The following is a 26,079-nucleotide window of genomic DNA, read 5'->3' on the forward strand; positions in this document are numbered from 1 at the left end:
ATTGATAACAGAAAAAGCAAATGTGAGGGCCTGTATGATGATTCTGAAATCGTCTACATTCTAAGGACTATGTTTTTATTGGAAGAAGGTAGTTTATCCTGGTTTATCCTGACTTTTTATTGGTGGACTTAAAGAATCATGCCTGATGAGAAGAGCTTTTACTGCAGTTATTTGAAAGACGTCTGTAGTCTTCTCCCTTCTCTCAAGACTTCTGGGACATGTGTTGGCTGCCTCTCTGACGTCTGTTTCTGATAAGTGAGTTTTAGTCTCTAACAACTCCTGGGAATTTTGTCGGCAGAGACCGGGTGAGATCATTTTGCTTTCCGCTGAGTTTCCTTTCTCTGTTTTTTTGGACTGTTCTGATGAGCATGACCCTGGAGCATTCAGTAATACCCCTGTTCTCTTAGGAACTGTTGGCCTACTCCCTGGTTTTATCTCTGTCTGCACAAAAACTCCATGTCGCTGGAAAGGAAAACAAAGTTGACATTAACCAGGGCACACAAGTTGCTGGAAGATGCAGCTGTGACCTGAGTTCATGTATTAGCTCAAGTCCTGATTGAAGCAGGCATTTATTTCTCTGCCTCTTCATTGGCTGTCACCTTAGTTCGAAACTGAAGACGGAAGCATAATAATTATTGGTGAACTATTTAAACCAATTATGAACAAGGGTGCACCAGAAAATGAACAGGAAGGGAAAAACAGAAAGTCAAAGGAGCGGCATCTCATTATCTCCCATTCTCAATTTTTCTGTCATTTGAATTGTATGAGACTATTCATATCCAATTTCATTTCTTGCTCTGCAGGTTGCTATGGATACGATAGAAACTGCAGTTCATAGACCTAAGGATTTATGATTGCATCATAAACGTCTATTACTTCCAACAACTAATAGTTGTTGTGAAATGTTATTATTATTAGCTATGGTGAAATATGAAAACAAACATCTGTAGTTGGGAAAAAATCCAGCAATTGACTATTACATTACTGTTCAATTTATAAAACTTATATGCATCCCCCTGCCACACACATACATAAGCATATCAAAAACTTTAGCAGGTTGCTTTGATATTATCTTAAGTGAATGATTTTAATAATTTGAACCAAATTCCAAAGACTGATCCAAAATTATGACATAATTCTTTAGTTTTGACTATGACATGTGGTTAAGATTTTATCCTCCTAATAACCATGTTAGTTTGTTTAAATCAACTTTGAGAAATATGATTATGACTTGAAAGGCTTAGAGTTCTATCATAAATCTATCCCATCATAAAGTATTAAGTAATTGATTCTAAATACTGACTTACCTTTCCCCGGATAGGCTCACTGGGTGTTTTCCTGGCATCATATTGATGTGAGAAAGAGATGCGTTCTATAAAATTCTTTTGGAGTTCTGCTGATGCATCAGGAGAGGCAAGTGGAACTAAGGGGAGAAAAGAGATTTTGTGAAGTCAGGATAAAAGATTTGTATATGGAAATGTAATCAGTATTTATAATATTTTTGCTTTATCAAAAATGTTAACGAAACGAAATTCTTTTAAGTATGAAAGGTTACCTAAACACGTCTAAATAATACAATAATAGATTCATCATTCTTTCTCCATGAAAAGAACCAAATCAAAACAACCAAATTAGCCCCACAGGTGGAATTGCTAGTAATTTTAAAAACTAATAATAATGTAATAATGGCTTTTAAAAGTCAACTGTTAGATCTGCTTCTTGCACATATGCCAACCAAAGTGTTAGGAAAAGCATAAGTACAATTTATTTGTCAACTTATTTTTACTACTGAAAAGGCTTTGAGAAATTTATGCGTAAGTTGCTCCCTGCTAGCACTGACAAATGAACTGGAAGATTCCAGGGCTACTGCACTTGAACACACAATTCTTTTCATTTCCCATTGACAAAGGCTCTGAAAATTTGTGAGAGTATTAAATTCTTTAAAAATCGCTTTTAAATAATCCTCCAATCTGTGTAATAGCTATATAGGGGTTCATTATATTGGTTTCTCTATGTTTAAAATTTTTAAAAATTTTAAAAACTCACTTTAGTTTTGCTTTTAGCACACTACGTTATGTAAGGAGTCAGAGTAACACCCAGTTTAGTGACATAAAATTCTGTCAAGGAAAAAATTAAAAATTTCTCCCTTTTATAGAAAAATATGTACATAAGATAATATGTACACCTACCATATCTATGGAGTGATAACAAGAAACTGATAACAGTGGTTGTTGCAGGGGGAGAGAATTAGCTGGCTGGAGGACAGAGGTGGAGAAGAGTGGATTCACTTTCACTCTTTTCCCTATTGTACCATTTGAATTTTGTACTGTATGCCTGTATTAACTATTAAAAAATAAAATTTAAATTGGAAAAACCATGACTTTAAAATTAGGGAGAATATATAAGAGGAAAAATATGTTAGTAAATTCACATTTATTAAGCATTCATGAATTTAATTCAATATTCAGACATTGATATAAACTAATTTTACTAGCTAGAATGATTATTCCAATATTTATACATTACATAATGTGAGATGGCAGTCTTTTCTAGCTAGCAGGGAAAAATGCTAATTGATAACATTTCCTTGATTTCTAATTGAGATCAGATACTCAAAACTCATTTTCTACTTAATCATTACCTTTCTTTTAGGATTTGCTAGCACACAAAAGAGAGCAGGTGCCAAAGATTTAACATAAATTTGTGGACAACTATTACGTTGAGAAATTCTAACCATAAGTTATATTTTTCCACCAAATCAGAAAAGACTATCAGTTTTGGGGTGAACGCCATGGTCTGGCTCACAGAATGTTAGTGTTTCCAGGAACATAGTCTGATAACTCTGAATAAAATGAGGCAGGTCTAAATTTAGGCATTAATCAGGTGGGGTTAATGGAGTATCCAAAGCATGGGCTTTGGGATAAGATAGACGGGCTTTGGGATAAGATAGACGTGCTTTCAAATTCCAGCTCTACTGCATTTCCTAGTTGTGTCACTTTGGACAAATCACTTAACTTCAATGAGATTCAATTTCTTCTCCCTAAAATGGGAATAATAATAATTTGCTTTCAGAGCTGTGAGGATTAAAGACAGTGTTTATAAAGTCTCTAGAATGCTAGGTCAAATTAGAAAGGGACTTCTAAGTTAGGCAAGGGGCAAGCTCTTTTGCATCCTGACAAAAGGGAAACCATGGAAGAGGAGAAGCATGAATGTGATGAACTATCAAAATGCTGGGAGAAAACCAAAGGGTTTAGTAAACTGCTATGAAGGGTTGGTGGCAGCTTGGGCTGGAGGGTAGGGAGATCAGAAGTAGACAGTAGAGAATAGGTTGGGAGAGCTTTTAAAATCTGCTCTTGACTTTCTCCCACATTGCTTTGGGAAGATCACTGTTTGCCTCAGGGTGGCAGAAACTGGCAGCAACTGTCTAGCCATGTGTTTGGAGCAGCACAGAAATCCCTCCAGGGTAAGGAGCTGATGAAAATGGATGCATGCAGCCCCTTGGGCATTTCCTTCTCCAGCACTCCCAGAGCAATTGTCAGTGCTGGTGGATTAAAAACATCAAGAGATTGCCTTCTCTCGGTGATGCCTCTTTTTAGGAGTTTAAAGGGGAAAGGAGTGGAGCCCTGAGTAGAGGATTGGTCTCAAATAGGGACAACAAATGGAGATGGTCAAAACTGGTTTTGTCAGGCCTGACCCTCTCCAGCCTGACCTTCATCTTCTTTCCTTAAATTCATTGAGAGGTACACAAGCCAGACCCTGGTCTTTAGCCTTTGCCCACACAGGGCTGATAATTCCCCTTGGGGAATATGACCTAAGATAAACTAGAGAGACACTGTTAAAGAAAGACAATAAGATTTAAAACGTACACTATGTGAAGCAAAATTATTAGAACCTATGTACCAAGAATAAAATAAGCATAACAAATATACTCAAAGGTACAGGAGGTATTCTTAATATAAAGCAAGAATAAGAGGTCATAAAAAAGAATCATGTAAAATATTAGAAATAAAAATATAATAGTTGAAGTAGAAATGGTGAGATAAAAATAAGAGTTATGAACTAGAAAATCAGACTGAGAAGCTTTCCCAGAAGGAATCTGGAAAGGAGAAAGAAATAAAGATAGAAAAGCTAAGAGACATTGATAAAGATAGAAAAGCTAAGAGACATAGAAATACCAACACTAGAATCCAGGAAACCTAGAAGAAGAAACAGAGAAAAGGAAATGTTTAAAGAAATAAAGATGATAAATACATAAAAATTAAAGAAAGCCCAAAGACCTCAGATTGAAAGGGCTCACAGATTACCAAACAGGTAGCAGGGCCAGGAGTAAGATGAGGCAGGTGAAGCTCATGGGATGCAAAATGTAAGGAGGCACTTGCACGATCCTGGGAGTGAGTGCCTCCTTACAGTTTGCACCCTAGACCTCTCACTTGACTCACTCTCCTCCCAGTCCTGTGTGGTAGATAAGAAATGACTCACATGTAAGACACTTTATAGAGAAATTTAAGGTCATCTGAGACAAAGAAAAAATTCTAAATGTTTCAAAGAGGAGAGGTAGATTACTTACAAAGGAGTAAGAAGCAGATTTATATCAAATTTGACAACATTGGACACATAATAACTTATTAATATTTTTTAAATATTAAAGGGAAAAAACCTTTAAGCCTGGAATTTTAATATTTTAATATCCAACCAAACTGTCATTTAACCATGAAGCCAAAATTTAAAAATATTGGGAGGCAAAGAAGGCCTCAGAATATTTCCCCATAAACAGACCACTTCAAAAAATTTCTAGAGGAAGAACTCAAATAAGAATAGAAATAAATCAAGGAGGGTGCCTAAGGTATATGGAAGAAAATAACAAAACGTTTTGCCTCCTTAGAAAGACAATGACTAAAGAACAGAAAAATAAGTATTACACCTATAATAACTCAGAACTAAAATTCTACTGTTTAACATATTAATGGAGATTCTGGTGAATATTATAAAAAATGAAAAAAGTAGTATAATGATTGCAAAGGAAGAGAAAAAGCTGTCATTATTTGTAGGTAATATAATTACCTGAATAGAAAAACCACTAGAATCAATAATGAGAATAGGGCTTCCCTGGTGGCGCAGTGGTTGGGAGTCCGCCTGCTGATGCAGGGGACGCGGGTTCGTGCCCCGGTCCGGGAGGATCCCACGTGCCGCGGGAGTGGCTGTGCCCGTGGGCCATGGCCGCTGAGACTGCGCGTCCGGAGCCTGTTGCTCTGCAGCGGGAGAGGCCACAGGGTGAGAGGCCCGCGTACCGCAAAAAAAAAAAAAAAAAAAAAAAATGAGAATAAGGGTATAGCAAGGCAAGCAGATAAGTGTACAAAAATCAAAAGCATTTTGCTATAATAAAAAATAACCTACTAGAGGGCTTCCCTGGTGGCGCAGTGGTTGAGAGTCCGCCTGCCGATGCAGGGGACACGGGTTCGTGCCCCGGTCCGGGAAGATCCCACATGCCGCCGAGCGGCTGGGCCCGTGAGCCATGGCCGCTGAGCCTGCGCGTCCGGAGCCTGTGCTCCGCAACGGGAGAAGCCACAACAGTGAGAGGCCCGCGTACCGCAAAAAAAAAAAAAAAAAAAAAAAAAAAAAAAAAATAACCTACTAGAAAACAAAAGGAAAAATAAGATACAGTCCCTGTAGGAATAAAACTATACAGTATAAAGTTTCTAGAAAGTAAGACCTCACAAGATCTCTATAGAGAAAATTTTTTAACTCAAAGACAAAAATTGAGCTGAATAGACTTTCCATTCCCTTAGATAGGATGGGATAGTATGTTACTGTAAAGGTGACAGTTTTTCCTAAATTAATCTATAATGTCAACACAACCCAATCAAAGTTCTAGCTGGATATTTTGAGAAATGTCATAAATTCCAAAATTGAAATGGAAAAATAAAGGTCCATAAATAGAGAGCTTAACTGTGAAAAGGAAGAGCAAAGAATGAGGAATTTCCCTATCAGATATTAAGACAAGCTAAAAATCTATATCATTAAAACATTTTAGTAATGATCCAAGGACTGAAAATTAACCTAAGGAATGTAACAGAGTTCAGAGACAGACTTATTCATATAGGGAACCCTAACATACAATTAAGGAGGTCTCCCAAGTTAATGACAGAAGTGTAGATTGTTTAGTAGATGGTATCCAGAAAACTTGTTCACTGCATGGAGAAAAATGGAATAGGTTCCCTATTTAATACTGCACATAAAGCTGAGCTATAGAGTTAAATACATAATTATGGAAGGTAAAATGATAAAACCAAGAGAAGAAAATGTAGGAGAATATTTTTGTGACCTAAGGGTAGGAAAACTCATCATAAACACCCAATGCACAAACCATAGGTGAAAACTTAATAAACTTGATTACATCAAAATTTATTTCTGTACACCATGAGCAAAGTTAACAGAGATGATAGGTTGGGAAAAAATATTTGTAGCATGAAAACTAAAAGGGATAGGACATCAGTGGGAATGGCAGAGTAAAAACCTCCAAAAAAACTGCTTCTCCATAAAAGCAATGAGAACATTGGCAAAAATAATCAAAATCAACTTTTTCAGAACTTTGGAAATTAACCAAAGGCTTGCAACAATCTGAGAAGCATTTATTCAAGAAAAATGGCTTAATCTCTGTAATAAAAGCAGGCCTTTGGCCCAGTTTTCATGCCCCTGTCCCCACCTTGTCATAAGCCTTGGAAACTAACAGCCCTGAATTTATGGTGAAAATCAGCAAGAAGCTTAGCAGCCACTGAAAAGAACCACTGGCTTTGGAACTTCCCACAAACCTGAACTCAAAGAATTGTTATTTAACCTGGCTGGCAGTTCTTTGGAAACTCCATTCCTAGGGCTTGTCTTTATAGACAATGACTCAGCCTCTCTTAGTGTAAATAGCCTTTCCCCTAAAGGCATTTGTCAAAAACAATCAAGGGCAATTTTTTAACAGGGCAGCTGCCATTAATGGCAATAATAGTTGGGGCAAACAATCAGCTGACCCAAACTAGAAACTTTTATGCCTCCTACCTGCGTAGAATCCAGTGCCAGCAATTTCCCACACAGGAACCTGTCCTTGGACAACACAGGTCATATCCACCTACTATAAGGAAAACTTAAAAGTATGATGAATTCTCTCACTTTGTCTTAGTGAGAGAAATGCATAGAGCAAAATCTCTATCATCATTAAAAGCCCTCTGTAATGATAACAAAAATGCCTCGCCATAAACTAGATTTAATACAAATAGTATATTGCATATTTTTCATATAGGGTAACAAAGATTGGTCACAGGGTAACTTTTTTTCAAAACAAATACTTTAATACCTTACTAATATTCAAAACCAGTATTCTACCAACCAACACATTTCTTCTAAAATAAATATTCAGTAAGTCTTTTAATTTTGGGAAGGTTTGGGATTAAATGTAGAGATGATAAAGCAAATACATTTAAATCTATAATTTGTTATGTAATATGTCAGAAGAAAATTTGATCTGATAGTTTTCTAGTGTTGACAGTTTTAGGGAAATATGATTAAGTTTATAAAGAGTATTAAAATGTTTGACATATATGTATTTACTATATTTATAGGTTTAATTTATTAGATTTACAAGAATTTTTTAATTGGGGAAGGTTTTTTTTAAAATTTTATTTTATTAAAAAAAATTTTTTTTAATGTATTAGGGTCTCATTAGCTCTTATTATAAGAATTTTTTAATTGTTTGGGAAGGTTTTGATGGTCAAAGTTCTACATTTTCCTTGTTAGGTATTTAAAGTGTTAAGAGGAAAACAGAATATAATTAAATCACCAAATGCAGTTTAAAATATTAATGGAATTTAATTGACTATGTTTGTAAATAAGTCATTGTTAAGGAGTATTTCATTTGTTCAAGCTGAGTTAAACACCAAAGAACAAGTGAAACTTACTATTCTAATATTATACAATATTTAAAAATTAAGGGCTTAAAGAAATATTTTTAAATTTATAATGTTAAAACTAGAATGTTAATTTAACCATAAATAAATATCTCTTTCTGTATGCAAAGACCCCCATAGAACATAAAAAATCTTCTACTGAAACAAGTTACCTTCAAAGGATTAACAACTGGACTGCTTTCAGACCTGACATAACAATAGAATCCAGATGACAATGGAATAATACCTTCCTAGTGTAAAAGCTAAGTAACTATGAATATAGAATTCTGTACCCAGCTATACTTTCATCTATTAGTGAGGGCAATTTAAAGACCTTTTCAGACAAAGAAAAATGAAGAGTTGGCCATTCCTAAACTCTCATGGAAAGGACTACTTAAAGACATTGAAGTAAGGTGTTACATTGGTGACCCCAGAGAATCAGGCCTCCCAGTATTTGCATCCTTGTACAGTCCCCTTGTGAATGTGCACTGGCCTTGTGATTAGCTTCAACCAATAGGATGTGGCAGAAGCAATACTATGCCAGTTCCATCTACCCTGCTGGAGAAACCACACGCAGAGACCAAATGGAGAAGGTCAGGCCCAATCATTCCAGTGTCCCAGCCGAGTTCAGTTCCCAGACGACCTACCAACTAAATTCGGTCGCTCAAGTGCTCACCAGCAAGAATGGCCAAAGAACTGCCCACCTGAGCTCAGCCCAGACTACAGAATCATGAGCAAATAAAATGATTGTTGTTTTAAGCAACTAAATGTTGGACTGACTTCTTATGCAGATAACAAACAGAAAGACTTAAGAAGGAAGTCAATTAAATCAATTAAAATGAATCATCTTTTATATAGTGATCTAGAACCTCCCAGAATCTTGAAAATAATAACTTAAAAAAATATCTTCATGGGGACCAATAAAGGGGCAAGAAAGGTAATCTAAACTATTATAGAAAGAAGTTCCTTACCCAGACATTATACCTATTAAAAGTAAACATAACTACCATGTTCATTTATGCAAATATATGTGATTTTTAAAGAAGCCCACAATAGTGAAGATCATCTAAGTGGGAAAACATCAAAGAAGATATTCAAGTTCTTAGTGGTTACTCAAGAATTCAAATCGGACCCAAAATAATTACTTAAAAGAAGCCTTGTTAGATGAGGCTTACAAAAAGTAAGCCAAAGTCTATGAAGAATGTTTGAAATTCACTCTCTGTTTCTTGGAAACTTCTAATTAAAATAGGAATTTTCCAAACAAGGATACACCAAACAAGTTGGTGTCTAGCCATCTATATTTTATCAACAAAGCCAGCATTTATTCAAACACACAACTTGTTCCTCATATTGATGCGGATTTAGCAGCTTTTGTTTTGAGAAATTTTCTTAACTTTTCATTTGTATCTACTTAAAAAACATTTATCAGTATTATTTTTCTATTAGAAACCCCATTCTTCTAAGTAGTATTTATTTTCATCTTACATAAACGGATTATTAATGTAAAAATAACAGTACAGATTTTCACAATACAGTGAAAAAGAGAAACTTGAATACAACTGTAGCAAGAAATCATTGTTATGTTATACCTTGATGCAAAAGAAGCAACACAAACTAAAACCTATTTTAGAAAAATATTTTTAGCACTGTATCTGAATTCACAATTTTAAAGAATGTTAAAATATCAAGTAATTGATAAACAGCCAAAGTTTTATTTAAGTATGAAACACCTCCCTTACCAATTAGATCAGCTTTTCCAATTTATAAAGTTTTATTATATAAAACCCAAAGTGAACACTCATTCTTACAGGGACTCAGATATGATGGAGCATAGCCGTTTGTTGAACTGACCATGGATGGCAGCCAGGAAATTGTGTGGTGGTACAAGACATAAAGGGCACTTTCATTATCAGTACAAGATGACATTGCTGAAATGCCAAAAACCAGGCGTAATTAAGTGGGCTGATGGAACAGAATGACTATGAGATGACTTTTGCTATTAATGCATGTTTATATACACATTTTCTGTCTATATGCATATATGTATACACACACATATATATATACATTAAAAATCTGGCATATACAGACTAGTTTATATACTAGTTATAGTTTAAATGTTACATAAAATATTTTCTTTTAAATATCATTCTCATCTAGTACCCAAACACCATCTAAAATATGAATAAATTGCAGGTTTATATTGTGGTGTGTATATTAGTTAAAATTACATTATGACTTTAATCTGTTGAATAATATGTAATTATCATTAAACTAATCAATAAATATTTGTTGAGTCTGAGCATAGTGGTAGGACCTGGAATATAATAATGATTTTGGCAATGAGAAATACCAGTAAAAGAACAGACACAGAGAGAGAGAGGAAGAAGATAGTACAATGATAGTAAAGAAATTAAAAGGGCTTAAAGCCTTAAGGAAAAAAGAGAACTAAATGCGAGCAGAGATATTAACAAATTTGGAAGCTGGAAAGCAGATGGATAAGTGGCAATTGAGTTGAGTAGAGTCCAGTAAACTGGAAGCTAAGGGCTTGCGGAGGAGGGGGGGTGAAAATCAAGCCAATTCATGCCACAGCCTTCCAGTGAGGCTTGGGAATTGGAGGCATCAGACGCTTCTGAGGCAGGGAGCATGGGAAGTGGTACAAGTCGAAGCTGTAAACTGAAGATTGTTTGAGAGACTCCCAGATTTTCTGTCCTCCACTCCAGGCAGAGGCTTGGAGGATTCCTCTAAGGGAAAATTGACAGACCTACAGACACTGATTATGGTTGTTCCCTTATGAAATGACCGGGCCCTGCCTGATCATCCTAGAACAAAGCCTATCTCTCTGTCTCATCTTCCACCACATCCCTTATTTGAACTAGAGAAGAAACAACTGCTCCTTATGAGAAAGTACTGAGACCTGACTGGTTAGTTAACAAAAAAGTCAGTTAAGGCAAAGAATCATAGAAAATTATGTAAACCGTACTTATTTTCCTTTAACCAGTTCATTCACCAAAATTTTATTGGCGTGCAAAGGCATTTTCTTTGAGGAAGTACCTGTTGGTTGGAATTCCACTTTATATTTCTTGCACAAACCCCACGCCTAATGTGTCCTTTTCATTTTCCGTTTCTTTAACACAGAATGGAAACTTAAGGATGCATTTGAAGGAAAATGAGTACAGCGTCTTTCAAGATTTAAAAAATTCCCTCTAGCTCTTCTTTTATAGTTATTTTACCCATGCTTAATTAGCATTTTTAAAGTTAGTGATTAACCTTTTAGCAAGTCTTTGCAAAGTATTCAACTTTGAATGTTTTATAGAAACAACTGCTTTTTTTCTTACTCAGATTTTAATTTATAATATGTAATTAAGTTATAGAAATACAGTAACAAGTACACAGGCATAAATTGGTTCTGAAACAAGCATGACTTTCAGAAAGTATTCTCTACCTCCTTGGTCTGAGTTATGTGCCCCTTCTCTAAATCCCCATGCCAAGCTATCAGGAGCAATAGGAGGCTTAGGTAGATTTGGCAGGTCAAATAGGACCATGTAGGCCATGGCAAAGAATTTGAAATTTACTCTACAAACAGTGAGAAGTAGCTAAAGCCTCCAAAGGGGAAGAGTGATGTCCTTCATGTTTTTAAAAGATCTGTCTGACGATGGTGTGGAAAACATTATGGAGGAGGAAGAAAGGAAGCAGGGCAGTAGTGGCTTCACTACATTCGTAAGATAATTTGGGATAGAATTTGGAGATAGATGTGTCAAGATGGATTGGCTGTAGAGGGTAGGGAGTTTTAGAATGACTTCTAGGTATCAAAACTTGAGCATCTGGGGGAATAGAAATGACATTAATTGAGATGGGGGGATAGGTTTGGATGGGCGAAATGAAATGTTCTATTCTAGCCATGTTAAGCTTGAAAAGGAGATTAGTTATCCAAGAAGAGATGTTAAGTAGTTGGTTGGATATCAGGCTTGAAGCTCAGGAAAGAAGCCAGGGCTGGAGAGAGAAATTGGTACTTGTATTAACTCCTTTGACTTCAGCCTTAATCTTCTATTCCGTGTTTCATCTATTTTGGGTAGTCTCTCTTGAGGACTCATATGTTAAATAGTGATATTAGCACCCTTCTCCTCTTCTACTTCCCATCTTCTGTCAACTGTATATTTATTTTTCTTCTTAAAGCTGATAACATAATTCTGATCTGTAACCATATTTAAATTTTCCATATTGTGTCTATAGAATAACACTAAAAGTTAACTACTAAGTAGCACTTACAATACAATTACGTGAATTTTGTTCACTTAAGAGCCAAATGTTGTGCTAGGATTATATTTCTTTCTCAGTGGGTCCAATGCCCAGTGCCACTTGGGGAAGAAAAAGGTTCTAGTGTACACGTCAAATAAATCCTCTTTTCTAGGTTAAAAATGATTTCCCCTGAGACCTTTGAAGACATTAACTCCACTGTGCTCTTCCATCCGTGTTGCTTGATTCCATATACTTATTCCTTAGGTGGTGACTTAGTTTTCTTTTAATGGAAACTTCTGGAATCTTCTCTTTATAATTATTGTTTTGCAATTTCATAATGATGTATAGTTGTGTATCTTTTTCCCTTCATACACTCAGTAGACCCTTTCAATGGCTCTTCTTTATGTTGGGAAACTGTCTTCCTATTATTTTTCTAGAGGCTGTGTAGTGTACTGGTTATTTTTACAGGTACTAGAGTCAGACTAAGTTCAAACACCAATTATTTGCTGTGTAGCCTTGGGCAAATTATTTAAACTCTGTGCTTGCTTTCTCATCTGAAAAATGAGAGTATTAATAGTATTACTATACTATTATATGCCATAGGGTTGGTGTGGGAATTGAATGAGTAAACATTTAGAAAGTTCCATAAAGTACCTGGCAAATAGTATATGCTTAATAGATGTTATGTGTGGATATAATTATCTCACCTTTGTTTTTACTCTTTTCTGGAGCTCCAGAAAAGTTGGACCTCCAAGACTGATTCTCCATTTTGCTTTTATACTCTCATATTTTCTAAGGTTTTGTGTGTTGTTGTTATTTTATGTTCTGTGATATTTCCTTGATTTTATCTTCCAGACCTAAAAAAAATATAATTTGGCATAATTCTAATCTTTGGTTGTCCATTCATAAATTAAGAATAGGATAGGAGACCAGTTTGAAATACTAAAGTAACTAGTGTGGTAGTTGACATCTAGCTGAGACAATGGGCTCTAGCATTCTTAATGTTGGGAGAGGGTAGAGTGCTCATGACTGGAGCAGTTATTTAAGAAACAGACTTTCAAATAACCCTCTGATTCTCCCCTCCCCCGTTTCTGTTATGCTTTGTCTGCTGACTGAGCCTTCAGATACTTTTGTGTTTTGTTCAGGCAGAATGGCTCTTCACTGCATCTCCTTCTGTATATTCTAGGCTATTGCTTCTTTGCTCTTTTTTATCCGTCAACAGTCTTCCATTCCTTCTCAAAATCCAGAAAGCTCTTCCTTCCATTCTTTTCACCTTTATGGGTCCTTTATGGTTTGACTGCTTTGCTGTCATTCAATAGGGTCTTGGGAGGCAGGGGATTTAGATGTTTGTGCTCAGTCTACCATCTTGAATCAGAATTGGAAACTTTATTACCTTTCTAAAAGAGACACCATTGTTATAGACTATCTAATAGTTGGCCCTCCCTATTAACTACCACCCTTGAGGTAGAAATCATGTTAAATATGACCATTTTCTAATATCCTGACCTTCAATCTAGCTTCCCTTTGTATCCTTAACTAGACTGGCCAATCACAGAGGCCAGAAGGCTAAAACTGAGGGACTGTTGACGTCTAAAAGTAATCCTTCGCTGCCTACTGTCGTGTTCAGAAAATTTGATGTTTATCTCATGAACTTTTGTATGGGGTGAGAACAGAGCGGGTATTCAATAAATCCATTTTTGTTTGGACTTGATCCTGCACTTCTTTAAGACTTGCTAAAAATTCTACTCCTGCGGTAGAGATGAGTAGTACTGGGTTAAGAAACAGAAACAACTTGAATAAATGTGAAAGACCTAGATTATTATAATGACATTGTCAGGTAAAACAAATTTTAGATCTCAAAATGTATGAATACTGTATAGAACAGTATTTCCTAAATTATGTTTTGTGGGATACCAGTCATGTGAGATGATCTGAAAAAAGGTAAAGTTGTCAATATTGGGAAAACATAGCATTCTTTATCCCTCTTCTTGGAAATTCATTATGCTTATGCTTAGAATAAGGGTTTTAAGAGTTCTGTAGTAAAAAAAAAAAAACCACAAAACTGTTTAACTTTATAAATTCAGTTTTTCCAAAACTTATTTGACTTCCCCTGGTTTTTTGAGCAGTAGCTATAAACATCATAAAAACTAGTGTCCCTCATCAGAAAATCTACAAACAACAAATGCTGGAGAGGGTGTGGAGAAAAGGGAACCCTCTTGCACTGTTGGTGGGAATGTAAATTGATACAGCCACTATGGAGAACAGTATAGAGGTTCCTTAAAAAACTAAAATTGAATTACCATATGACCCAGCAATCCCACTACTGGGCATACACCCAGAGAAAACCATAATTCAAAAAGACACATGTACCCCAATGTTCATTGCAGCACTGTTTACAATAGCCAGGTCATGGAAGCAACCTAAATGCCCATCGACAGACGAGTGGATAAAGAAGATGTGGTAGATATATACAATGAAATATTACTCAGCCATAAAAGGGAACGAAATTGGGTCATATGTAGAGACGTGGATGGATCTAGAGACTGTCATACAGAGCAAAGTAAGTCAGAAAGAGAAAAACAAATACTGTATATTAACACATATATGTGGAACGTAGAAAAATGGCACAGATGAACTGGTTTGTAGGGCAGAAATAGAGACACAGATGTAGAGAACAAACATATGGACACCAAGCGGGGAAATTGGGGTGGTGGTGGTGGTGGTGGAATGAACTGGGAGATTGGGATTGACATGTATACACTAATATGTATAAAATAGATAACTAATAATAACCTGCTGTATAAAAAAATAAATAAAATAAAATTCAAAAACAAACAACAAAAACCAGTGCCCCTCCATGCACACTTTGAAAAATACTGCTCTATAGTGTTGCCTAACAGTTACAATTTTTAAAGTTTGCTGGCAATAATGAGCAGAATGCTACTAAATTTCTGACTTGGAAGCTGGTGTTATCAATGAACATTACAATTTTTATTATGTTGTATTAAACATATTTGGAGCTAAGTTATCCACTAGGAAGGGATAAGGAACAAACTTGTCAAGGGCTGCACTTGCTGCATGTATATTTTCAACTCCTGTAGAGGACTAATTTTCCCAGGAGGTGCAAGCACGTATAATACATCTTAATTTGATAGCAGTAACCTGAGACAGTGGAGAACTGCTAACCTTACCTATTCCATAAGAAGGCTTTTGCAACTTGCTGTATTTGACTGGAGAAACAAATGGACATGTTGGTTTTTTAAAGTCACTCCTCTGGGTGCTCTTAGTGTCATAAGGTGGTTGGAAGGGATTTTCCAGTCCTTTACCATGTGACCACCAGTCACCCTTCATGGAAAAAAAAAATGGAAACACAAAATTGGATACTGTAGGACATTTTCATTTTCATGTGTTTGATGCTCAGTAATTTGATTCAACAAGTTATTGGATTTTCTAGTACTAAAATAGAGTTCTGAAATCTAGGACTAAATATATTTTCATAAAGACTGTATTTCCTAAGAGGCACCTAAAAATGCATTATCATATAATTTTAGCTAAAATACAGCTGCTAATTTCTTAAACTACCTTCTGTCAACAGATGGAATGGTAAAAATCAACAAAATAGTTATGTTTCTATGTTTTGTACTACCATTTATATATATATAAGTATGCATATGTACACACGTATGCATATGTATATAGTAAACATGATTTAATCTAAAACTTATATTCTATACTTTTCATTATGGCAATACAAATAATGTATTATCATCTAAGATGGTGGTTTTCAAAGTTTTTAGTCCATGACCCACACCATGAAATACATTTTATGTCATGCAAGAGTACCCACTACATACATATACATAAAACTAGAGGTTTCACAAAACAATACTTATTCTTACTATACGCAGTGCACTTGGCTATTTTTCTATTATATTACTTTTCTATTTCATCTCATAATGCTGGTTGCAGTCCACGTTGATTTATAACTCACTAATGATTCAGTTTGAGAAACTTTGTTCTAAGCAGAAATATCTCCAGTGTTACTGAATTTCTGATAATAAAACCTGAACTAAGTATGCAGGAAATGAAGACTCTTCATTAGCACATTTGATCTCTTAGAAGTTCAGAAAGCAGTGAGGTGAATTGTTACTCAACTTAGTACTGACTAAAAAAAATTTTTTTAATCTGGTTGATAAGGTAGAAGAGAACCTTGGGAAAAAGGAACTTGACACCTCAGAGTCCTTGGATATTAGATAATGAAAGTAACCTTGGGTATGTTCCAACACCTACCTGGGGCTTTAAGTGAAGAGATCAGCCTTTTAAAAGATCAACTGTGATTGCATTGTCAGAGACTTTAAAATATGATTCAAGGTGGATAAATATGAGATTCTAATAAGTTAAATTCTGAAAATACAATTGAAGCTACATTGATATAAAAAGAAGGAGGCATCTGAAGAAGCTTGTGTGGCTACATAGGCAGTTAGCTTTCAAATGAGCTTAGTTTTCAAGGAGACAGGTGTGTGTACAAGCGGTGCACAAAATCAGATTCAAAGGAGAAACACTTTAATGGAGTCAGCTTGTCAGGAGACTGTCAAGAAGCTTAGAAGAGATTCATGAAATATACCAAGCAGCAAAAATAGGGTGTTCAGTGGGAAAAAATTCTGTTGCAGCAAGAAATCAAGGAAAGGCTTAGAATTTGGAGAAGAGTACCCTGCTTAGAGCTGAAAATCAGAGCTATTCAACTTTAGGTTCTTCATTAAGGGAAGTTATCTTCAAACTGAAAAAGATGGGATGGACATGAACCAAAGAGAGCACTAAGCCCTGCACAGATGAAGACAGAGTCAGAACTCACTTTGCAACTGGAAATGAGGGCCAGTTTCCAGGCCAATGACAACCTGTAACCAGGGGTAAAAATGAATGTTTGCAGAAATCAAAGAAATGTAGGAAGTGGGGAATTTTGGAGAGTAGGAAAGATCAGCCAATGCCTCATTTTTCAGAATGGACTTAAAGGTGAATTACATCTACTTGATGTAGATCCTAGGAATTCTAGAACATATCACTACACAGATGGTGTCTTCTCACTCTCTGGCTCAAAATAGTCACGTCTTACTGTTGTCAGAGTGCCTGCTTCTTGCAGCTCTTCCCTACTCTGTGATTACCACGGTGCTTATTATGCTCCAAGGTCTAGGCCTTTTCTCACTTATTCTCATCACAATTTTATGAAGTGGGTACACCCACTGTACAGATGAGAAAACTGCTGGGAGATAAAGTAACTTCCCCAAGGTATATCACTAACAGGTAGCAGAGCCTCCTCAATTCAGTCCGTCATTTGTCTGTGCATGCCTCTGATTTCTGTGCTACATTGCTATAGGAAATCTGCTGTGGAAGGCAAAGCCAGATAAACACAAATTTATTTAAATTATTTCAAAAATAAAAATAAAGAGGCTCTAAGTAAATATCCTGAGAAATCCTCTATGACAAGGTTTTAAGGCGTACTCTTTATATCTTCTTTTGTTGATCTGAAACTTATTTTGCTAACATCCAAGTTACTGGAGAAGTGACTCTGGAGTAAGTGAACCACGATGTCTGGCAGACTTCAGTTTTTTTCTTAAACAAGAGTGTAGTGCAAAAGCTACCTTAAAGCAGAGATAATTCACCTTTCAAGAAGACTGGAATTTAGAATTTTACCAAAATGGTCTCTTTGGTTTCACAAATACGTATAAAGGAAATAATGAGCAGTTTTTTCTGAAGTGTGATTGATGACTTCAAGACCCTTATAGTCGGTGAGTGTTCTGATTAGTGTTGTCAGTTGGACGAATCTTCACTTCAGGAGAATGAAATGCTACAGTTCAAAAACTGTTGTGTTTATCTTTTCTATTTCTGGATAGTCTGCCCTATGCCTGAAAAGTCTGGTTCCTTCCTGGAAGAGAGTGTGTATGCACCCAGGCACATGTGCATGCCTTTTTGGTCCAAGCATTTGCTCAGAGAGATTATAAGACAAAAGGTAAAGGCAGAGGCTTATTTTTTTCCTTCACCGCACACTGAAGAGAAAGACTAAGAATAAAAATGTACTGCTCTGTGTACCATCACTTACATTGGATTGAGAGGTGCATGTGGAATTATTTATGATTAAATAAACCAAACCGGGAAAGGTCCTCTATGTTTTGCCTAGGTTTTGGGGGTCAGACCACATCTTGAAGATTTGTAGAGGGGGTTCTGCCTACAGAAAGAGTTGTTCCCAAAACTTTGCACCCAGAGAGAGGATGAAGTCCTCCCTTCCAGGCCAAAGCCTGTCTCTTTTCCTGCTGCAGGATGACCATCACTGGGGCTCCATGGTAGGGAGGTGCCTGGTGATTCCTGATGACAAGGCTCCCTATAACCCCGGCTGCTGGAAGGCCTAAGAGCCATTGTGCTGTGGGCCCCTTAGTCACATTCGGAAACCACCGTGAGGCACTCTCTACGTTACACTTCTGTCAGCCCTTTGCCTTCAGAAATGCACCAGTAAACATTACTTACTTCCATTCTTTGGGAAACTAAGGGAGAATCCTAGGGGAAATGTAGTAAAAAGTAAGTGGGGTATCCTGGAGGGACCAGTTAAGAGAATATAAGAGGTGGTGTGCCAAGCTCTATGGCGCCCTGGCCAAGATGGCTGCTGCTGCTTGTGGCGGTGTGGTGATCTGTGGACATCAAATTACACTTTATGGATTCCTAGGGAAATCTGGACTTTTGACAACACCTTACACATAGAGTATCATATTTTTTTAATGGAGCTCAGTGGCTTTAAAAAATTTGCTGTGTTATAGCAAACACTAGAGTTACACTGTATCTATGTTCCTCTGTGTTTTGTTGTGGACCAGAAAGAACGCTGAAAAATACCTCTTTTTAAGCAATTCATAATAACAATTCACAATAACAGTTATTCCTGCACTGTGTTCTGTGGAACACTGGTTCTGCAGCATATTAATAGGTGTTATATAAAATAGGTTTCCATAGTTAAAGAAATTTGACAAATACTGAGTTAAACAAGTTTACCACAGGATTTCTGAGGAACCTTTATCTACTAATGTGAATTGTGAAGCTCTGAGAAGGGTGTATAAAAATACAGGTTTTCCAAAACATATGTGACTTCGGAACTTTATTTTATTGAGCACATTGGCAAGGACTAGTGCTCCAAAAAAATACGTTTTGGAAAATACTGACCCAGTGTAATCTTTTTTGAAATATCAATATTTACTAATATTTAAAAAGACAACCAAATTAGTTTTCATTGGAAATAACTGAGCTAAAGCTCCTTTTTACTTCTTTTAGCACCACCAATTTTATGTCCCTATGTAGAACTGTATAATTGATTATTTCACTTAAAAATCTTGTAAATAAATAAAACTGACCAACCTGGTATTCTAAAGATATTATCTTAGCAAAATACATAAGACAACAGATATATTTCAATTGAAATATTTAGGCAACTTTATTTTCTTTACTTTTATTTTAAAGCCAGTATTACTATAAGCCAGTTAATTTTTTTAAACCAAGCTAACCTTTAAAAAGAAAACTGTCATCTTAAATAAAAGAACAAAGTTTACAAATATGTGAAATGAGCATTCTTTATTACTCCTTGGGTACTTGCAAATGAGTACATTTAAGGGTTTGTTGTTGTTGTTGGAGGGGGTAGGTTTAGTTTTGTTTAAGTATGTCCATTCCCTTCACTCCACGCCCAATGTGAACACTTAGCTCTGTGATGCATCTTTGGTCTTTGTACCTCCTTGTTCAGCCCTCCTTGTTCAGCCACTGTGAACCTCTCTTACCTATCCTCTTACTTCATTTCAAACTCACTTTCACCACCTGTTTAAGGTCTTTGACTCATGGAGCTTTGAGCACTAATAAACAAAGATTCTACTGCTGCTATCACCCAGTCTTGTTGATAGAGCAAGCTACTAACACTTCTGTACATTTATTTTTTTCAAGACACCTACAAAGTAGGAACAAGAGAAAATTAGATTTATTTTTAAATTTCTTTATGTTTCATATTTCTCTTCTCAAACCAGCTTCTTTTCCTTATGGGGTTCAGGATGGGTTAAGAGTTTGGTTTAAACTTGGCCTTGAACTAGAGCTCAGGAGAGTCATTCATTAACTTTTGCAAGAATTATGAGGACTTCACTAACCTGGATTTCTGTACCACATTTATTTCCCCTAGAGGCATGTTCTATCAATATCTTTTAAATGCTCAATAATTATTTGTTTATAAAACAAAAGAGCCTTAAAACTGCCCTTGTAAGGGTTTACTACATGATATTAAAGCATATTTGACTACAGGAATTTCTGCCCCCAAAAGCTCTCATATTCACACACAGGGCCATGGTGTGCTGTTTCATGACAAGAACAGTTGATGTTATCAGTGTAAAGAGAGCTCATGAAAAGCAATCTCCATTTAAATGTTGAGTTAAATCACAACTACATCTAACCTTACATGGCAAAAGGGACTTTGCAGCTGTGATTAAGGATCTTGCTAAGGAGAGATTATCCCAGATTCTCTTCTTCTGAGGACCCCAATATAATAACAAGGGTCCTTAGAAGAAGGAGGCAGGGAAGTCGGTCATAGATTTGAAGACAGTATGTTGCTGGCTTTGAAGAAGGGGCCATGAGCCAAGGCAGGCAACCTCTAGAAGGCGGAAAAGGCAAGGAAATGGATTCTTCTTTAGAGCCTCCCGGAGGAACCAGCTCTCCCAATAGACAATGAGATTGATTATGTACTTTAGAGCTTCAGAACTGTTGAGAATAAATTTGTGTTGCTTTAAGCCAGTGTTCAAGTTTGTGGTAATTTGTAACAGCAACACAGGAAATTAATACAATAAATTATACCTCAACGAACCTGATTCTAAAAAAAAGAATGGAATATATTTAATATGATAGTGAATAAAAGTGTGATTTGTCTAAACCAACAGTCCTAGATCAGAAACATGACTGTGACATTTGCTTACTATGTAATCTCAGGTATGTTAATTTACTATATTAGAGCATGTTATCATCTAAACTATTTCCAATAATACTTCCTAGAAGTTGTGCAGATTAAAGGATATAACTTATACAAAACACTTAGCTCATTCCTAGCACTTCATACAGTTTCAATAAATGGTAGCTATTTTATAGAAAGTATCTGAATTACTGAGTATCATGGGAAATTTTTATATTATTTGTCACAAATACAATATTAGAGATTTCTTCAATAACCCCTCCTATACCCACAAGCACCGCTGAGTGACTATAATCTGACCCGATCTAGAAAAACAATTATTTGGATTCCTTCCCTATATATATATATAGTTTGTATGCAAAATTATCAGTGAGGATAGTTCCAGCTTACTGCTTTTAACTATTGGATTATAAAAAATATTAGTCTGAGATCTGTCACATCCTTTAAGTAGTCTGTGACAAAATTAGCCTGCAAAACACTTCTGAATCTAAATCTATATTTGTAAATAATGAACATGAATCCAACCTGATCATCTGGCTTGTTTTTGGGATCTATGTAGGGAACTGGTTCATTGTATGTTCTTACATTTGTGTTAATGAATTTAGCATAATATACATGTCCTCTCCCAACACATGGTTTTGAATGTTGAATACTTTTTCCAAGCTTTTTTTCATGTTTCGTTTCTTCTTTTTTTTCAGTTACATACAGTATACCAGCATCTTCTATTTCATGCTGTCTGAAAAACAGAATTAAATAGTATATCATTTATCCAATGAGCATTTCAGTGCTGAGTCATAATTACATAAAATTAGATTTAAATATATTTCAAGTGTCAAGACAATTTAGGCTTTATTAATAACTATTAGGGGCTGGTGCAATTAAAATTTGGGAGGGTATCCTGTCATTCGAAATTATATAAAAGATAAAGAGATTTGTGTTAATAGTGATTATTTATTACCATATACCAATGTAGTGTACAGATTCATTTGCTTGGAGTTAAGAAAGAGTAGTGATTTGATCATTCTTACAAATTATGTTTACAGTATTTATTCATGTGCCTAAGTTACATGCTAATCTTAACTCATCTTCTTTAAGAGTTAGTTACCTAGGGGCTTTCCTGGTGGCGCAGTGGTTGAGAGTCCGCCTGACAATGCAGGGCACACGGGTTCGTGCGGTCCGGGAGGATCCCACATGCCGCGGAGCGGCTGGGCCTGTGAGCCATGGCCGCTGAGCCTGCGCGTCCGGAGCCTGTGCTCCGCAACGGGAGAGGCCACAGCAGTGAGAGGCCCGCGTACCGCAAAAAAAGAGTTAGTTACCTAGTATATTTAGCTATCTGGACAAGGATAACTAATTTTAAAGGCTCACCTGGCAAACTTATAAAAGCTACCAAAAGAGCATTATTATTTATCTTTTCAGGAAAAGACCACTGTGCAGACATCAGAATAGCTAATTCAATTTCATCATTTTTTGCTTCTAATAACTACCCTGGAAGAAAAATAAAAATTATTGAAATTTTTAAATGTTAAAAAATATTTTAAAAGGAATAGTTTATAAATTTTTTTCTCCTTTTAAATAAGGAGTAACAGGAGTATTTTAAAATTTTACGTACTTGAAAAGTAAAGGAAGGTAAGAACAAAATATTTGAATTTAGATTCTTTTTACATAGAAATTTAAAAAATCAAAGCCCTGACCCATGGAAGGTGAGTGAATAAGATTCGAAATTTATAGAGAAAGTGATTAGTTCTGTTTAGCCTTGTCCATGGCCCTACCTCACTTCAGACTAAAGCAGGTCCATCTCTTCTACCCCATGTCATTTTTTTCAATTAAAAGCCTCCAGTGGCTTTCCACTGCATTTACGATAAAACACTTCCTCCTTATCGCAGTTCTGAGGCCCTGGGTGGCCCTGCTCCAGCTAATCTCTTCAACCACTCAAGCCTCTCTCCCTTCCCTTCTCCAGCCAGCCTGCCTGCCTACTCGCAGTTCCTGGAACACACCAGTCTCCTCTCCCCTCAGGGCATCTGCTCTATCCCCAGCTCCCTGAACAGCTGGTTCATTACCATTTAGGTCTCAGCTGAAGTCATCTCCTCAGAAACTTTTCCTAGATTTCCCCCTCCCCACTCCATGTATTCTCTATTTTAGTACTTTGTTCATTTCTTTCATTCTACAATTTATCATTTATGTACCTACTTTTTGTTTTTGTGTTCTAGTCAGCACTACAAATAATCCTGTACAAGCCAGTAAGTTCCATTAAAGTGACAATCGGGTTTCATTCATCATTATGTACCCAACATCCGGACAATTGTCCTGATTTTTGCAGGTAAACAGATTGGCATTATACTATTTACACATTCCTGGTGAATCTGCTGGACTAGTTTTTCACTCTGGCTTTGCGTTAGCTGTACACACCCAAGCCTCATCCAAAACACACACGGCATTCAGTACCCTTGTATTCCAGTTCTCTGCATCCCAGCAGAAGTTGCTCTCTGCAAAGGATTTGGAAAAAATGATTACTGGTAAAGTGTAAATTACTTTGAAGGTTTTTCTGTTATCTTTCCAGAGATGAATTTATTTAAAGGCCTTAATTGATTTATCACTGTAGACTTCTGGCATCAGTTTTTTTCCATCTGCTTCTCATAGTTGTAACCCAACAATAAATTTGTACTAGAATCAGGCCTTAAGGAAAGGACCGTAGCTATTTGTTCACATACTGATGCATTCATGTGATGAAGGATTTGTGGTGTGAGTGGCTACAGATTGACTCATAAATGTGAAATGTAGGGTTCTGTAGTAATCTCTCACTAGAAGGAAAGCACAGTTAAAAATACTAATGGGCTCTGAAATAAGTCAGACCTGGGTTGGAATCCCAGCTCTGCCATTTACTATCTGAGCCTTGGTTTCCAATCCTTTGCATGATAAGGACAATAATACCTATTGTGAGACATGTGAGAATAACATTAAATAATTCATTCTTTCAATAAATATTTATTGAGCTATGTGTCCAGTGCTGTTTGAGGCACTGAGGATAGAGGAGTAACAAAAGAAACAGAGCCTTACATTCCAGTGGGGTAAGGCAGTTGAGAAATAAAAAGTAAAATATATAGTTTGTTAGATGGTGTTAAGTACTAAGGACAAAATTAAAGCAGGGCATAGGGGAAAGAAGTGCATGTATATGGGAGGTAGGTGGCATTTTTAGATAAGGTGGAGGCTGAGTTATGAAGGTGGCAACTGAAAAAAGACAGGAAAGAGGGGAGAGAGCTAAGTGGATATCTAAGGAAGCACATTCCAGCAGAGGGACGTGTGAATGCCGAAGCTTGGAAGCAGAAGCACCTGACCTCAGGACGGTGCTTCTCCAAGCGTAGTTCCAGGAGTAGCAGCCCTGGCATCAGTTGTCAGCTTGTCAGAAATACATATTCACAGGTCCCATTCCCAACCTACTAAATAATCTCTGGGGTAGGTTCCCAGGAAACTTTTAACCAGCTCTCTAGGTGATTCTCATGTATGTTAAAATTTGAGAACCACTGTTTTAGTGACAAAAATACAGGTTTGGAAGCACATACCCCTGGCTCCACACCATAACAAGCTGTAACAAGCTGCTTGATTTAATAGTTCTCAATAGGGTACATCAGAGTCACCTGGAGGGCTTGTTAAAACTCAATTATCATGCGCTTCTTCTAGAATTTCTGATTTGGTATGTCTGTGGAGGGGAGCCCGTGAGAACTGCAGTTCAAATAAGTGCCCAGGTGATGCTGATGCTGTTCTGAGGACCACACTTTGAAAACCACTGCAGATGGCTCAGGGAGGCCTCAGTGCTGGAGGAGAGGGAGGCAAGGAGCAGACAGGGCCGAGTAAGGCAAAGGCGCACATTGTGTAGGCCCCACTGGCCGCTGTAGGAGCCTCAGCTTTTGCTCTGCAATGGCCAAGGGAGAACGTGATCTAACTTTATGTTGTAAAATGACCACTCAGAAGACTGCATTGAGGAGGCTGCAGAGGGGCGAGGGGAGCAGCGAAGACTTCTGCAGTATACAGGTAAGAGACGCTGGTCCTTGGGCCAGGGTGGTAATGACGGTGGAAGTGATGAATCGTGGTGGATTCTGGATATATTTTAAAGGTAAAGCCTACAGAATTTGCTAATAAATTACATGTGGGGTGTGAGAAGTAGTGGATGATTCAAGATGACGTCAAGAGTTTTAGGCCAAGCTGTGCATGTAAAGTGCCTGATACGTAGTAGATGCCCAGTAAACAGTGCGTTTTAAAAAGTATTATTGCGCTCAATACTCGAAATGAGAGGTAGGAAGGGGATTGGCAGAGGAAAAGCCCTGATGGCTCGAAGATTCACCCTTCGGATCTCACTTAACCCTCCAAGTAGGAAAACATTTTTCGGAAGGGGAAATAGAAAAACAAACCCCAGCACTTACTGCTGCCTTTCCTCCTTTCCCTCCATGGGCTCCTACGGCCTGCCACGAGGCAATGAGGAGCCTCACGAGAAGACCAGGGGAGTAAGCCCTGACAAGAAAGGGGCGCGCGGAGAACCGCGGCAGTGACTTGTGCGTTGCTAAGCGACAGCGGACTGGGCACTAGGCCTCGGAAAGCGTCTTTGGGGGGCAGGATCCGGAGCGCGCAGGCGCAGTAACCCGGTCGGGTCCACAGCGAGCGCGCGCGGCTGGCGGGGCGTGGGTGGCAGACAGGGTCTATTTGCCGGACCCGCCCAAGGCTCTACACCCTGCGTTTGAACTTGTGCTTCCCGTATCCGGCCGGGCGGGGTATTTATCAGGGCCCACTGGATCAGCAAGGGGCAATTCCGGAGCCTTCTCCGCGGCCTTGGCTCTGGTGCTGGGGGCTGAGCTGCTCACATCGCTGCCTCGCCAGCCCTCCAGAGCCCCGCAGGGCGCCGCCCCGGCTTAGCCCACGTCTGCCGGAGCTGGCTCCAGAAGGGCGGGCAGG

The 26,079-nt window shown here is 37.3% G+C and overlaps 1 protein-coding gene across 1 annotated transcript; it reads right to left on the reverse strand.

Annotated features, from left to right (window-relative positions):
- Positions 1–25,778, reverse strand: CIMIP6 (ciliary microtubule inner protein 6). The gene is made up of 5 exons (XM_019942590.2): positions 25,554–25,778; positions 21,664–21,874; positions 15,359–15,512; positions 1,308–1,423; positions 1–462 (listed from the first exon to the last, which is right to left on the reverse strand). Exons 1-5 carry the CDS (start codon positions 25,577–25,579, stop codon positions 94–96), a joined length of 876 nt encoding a protein of 291 aa, XP_019798149.1. The 5' UTR covers positions 25,580–25,778; the 3' UTR covers positions 1–93.
- Between the last annotated feature and the right edge of the window lie 301 nt (positions 25,779–26,079).

This window comes from Tursiops truncatus, chromosome 14 (genome assembly GCF_011762595.2).
Source record: "Tursiops truncatus isolate mTurTru1 chromosome 14, mTurTru1.mat.Y, whole genome shotgun sequence".
In the NCBI taxonomy this organism is placed as follows: domain Eukaryota; kingdom Metazoa; phylum Chordata; class Mammalia; order Artiodactyla; family Delphinidae; genus Tursiops; species Tursiops truncatus.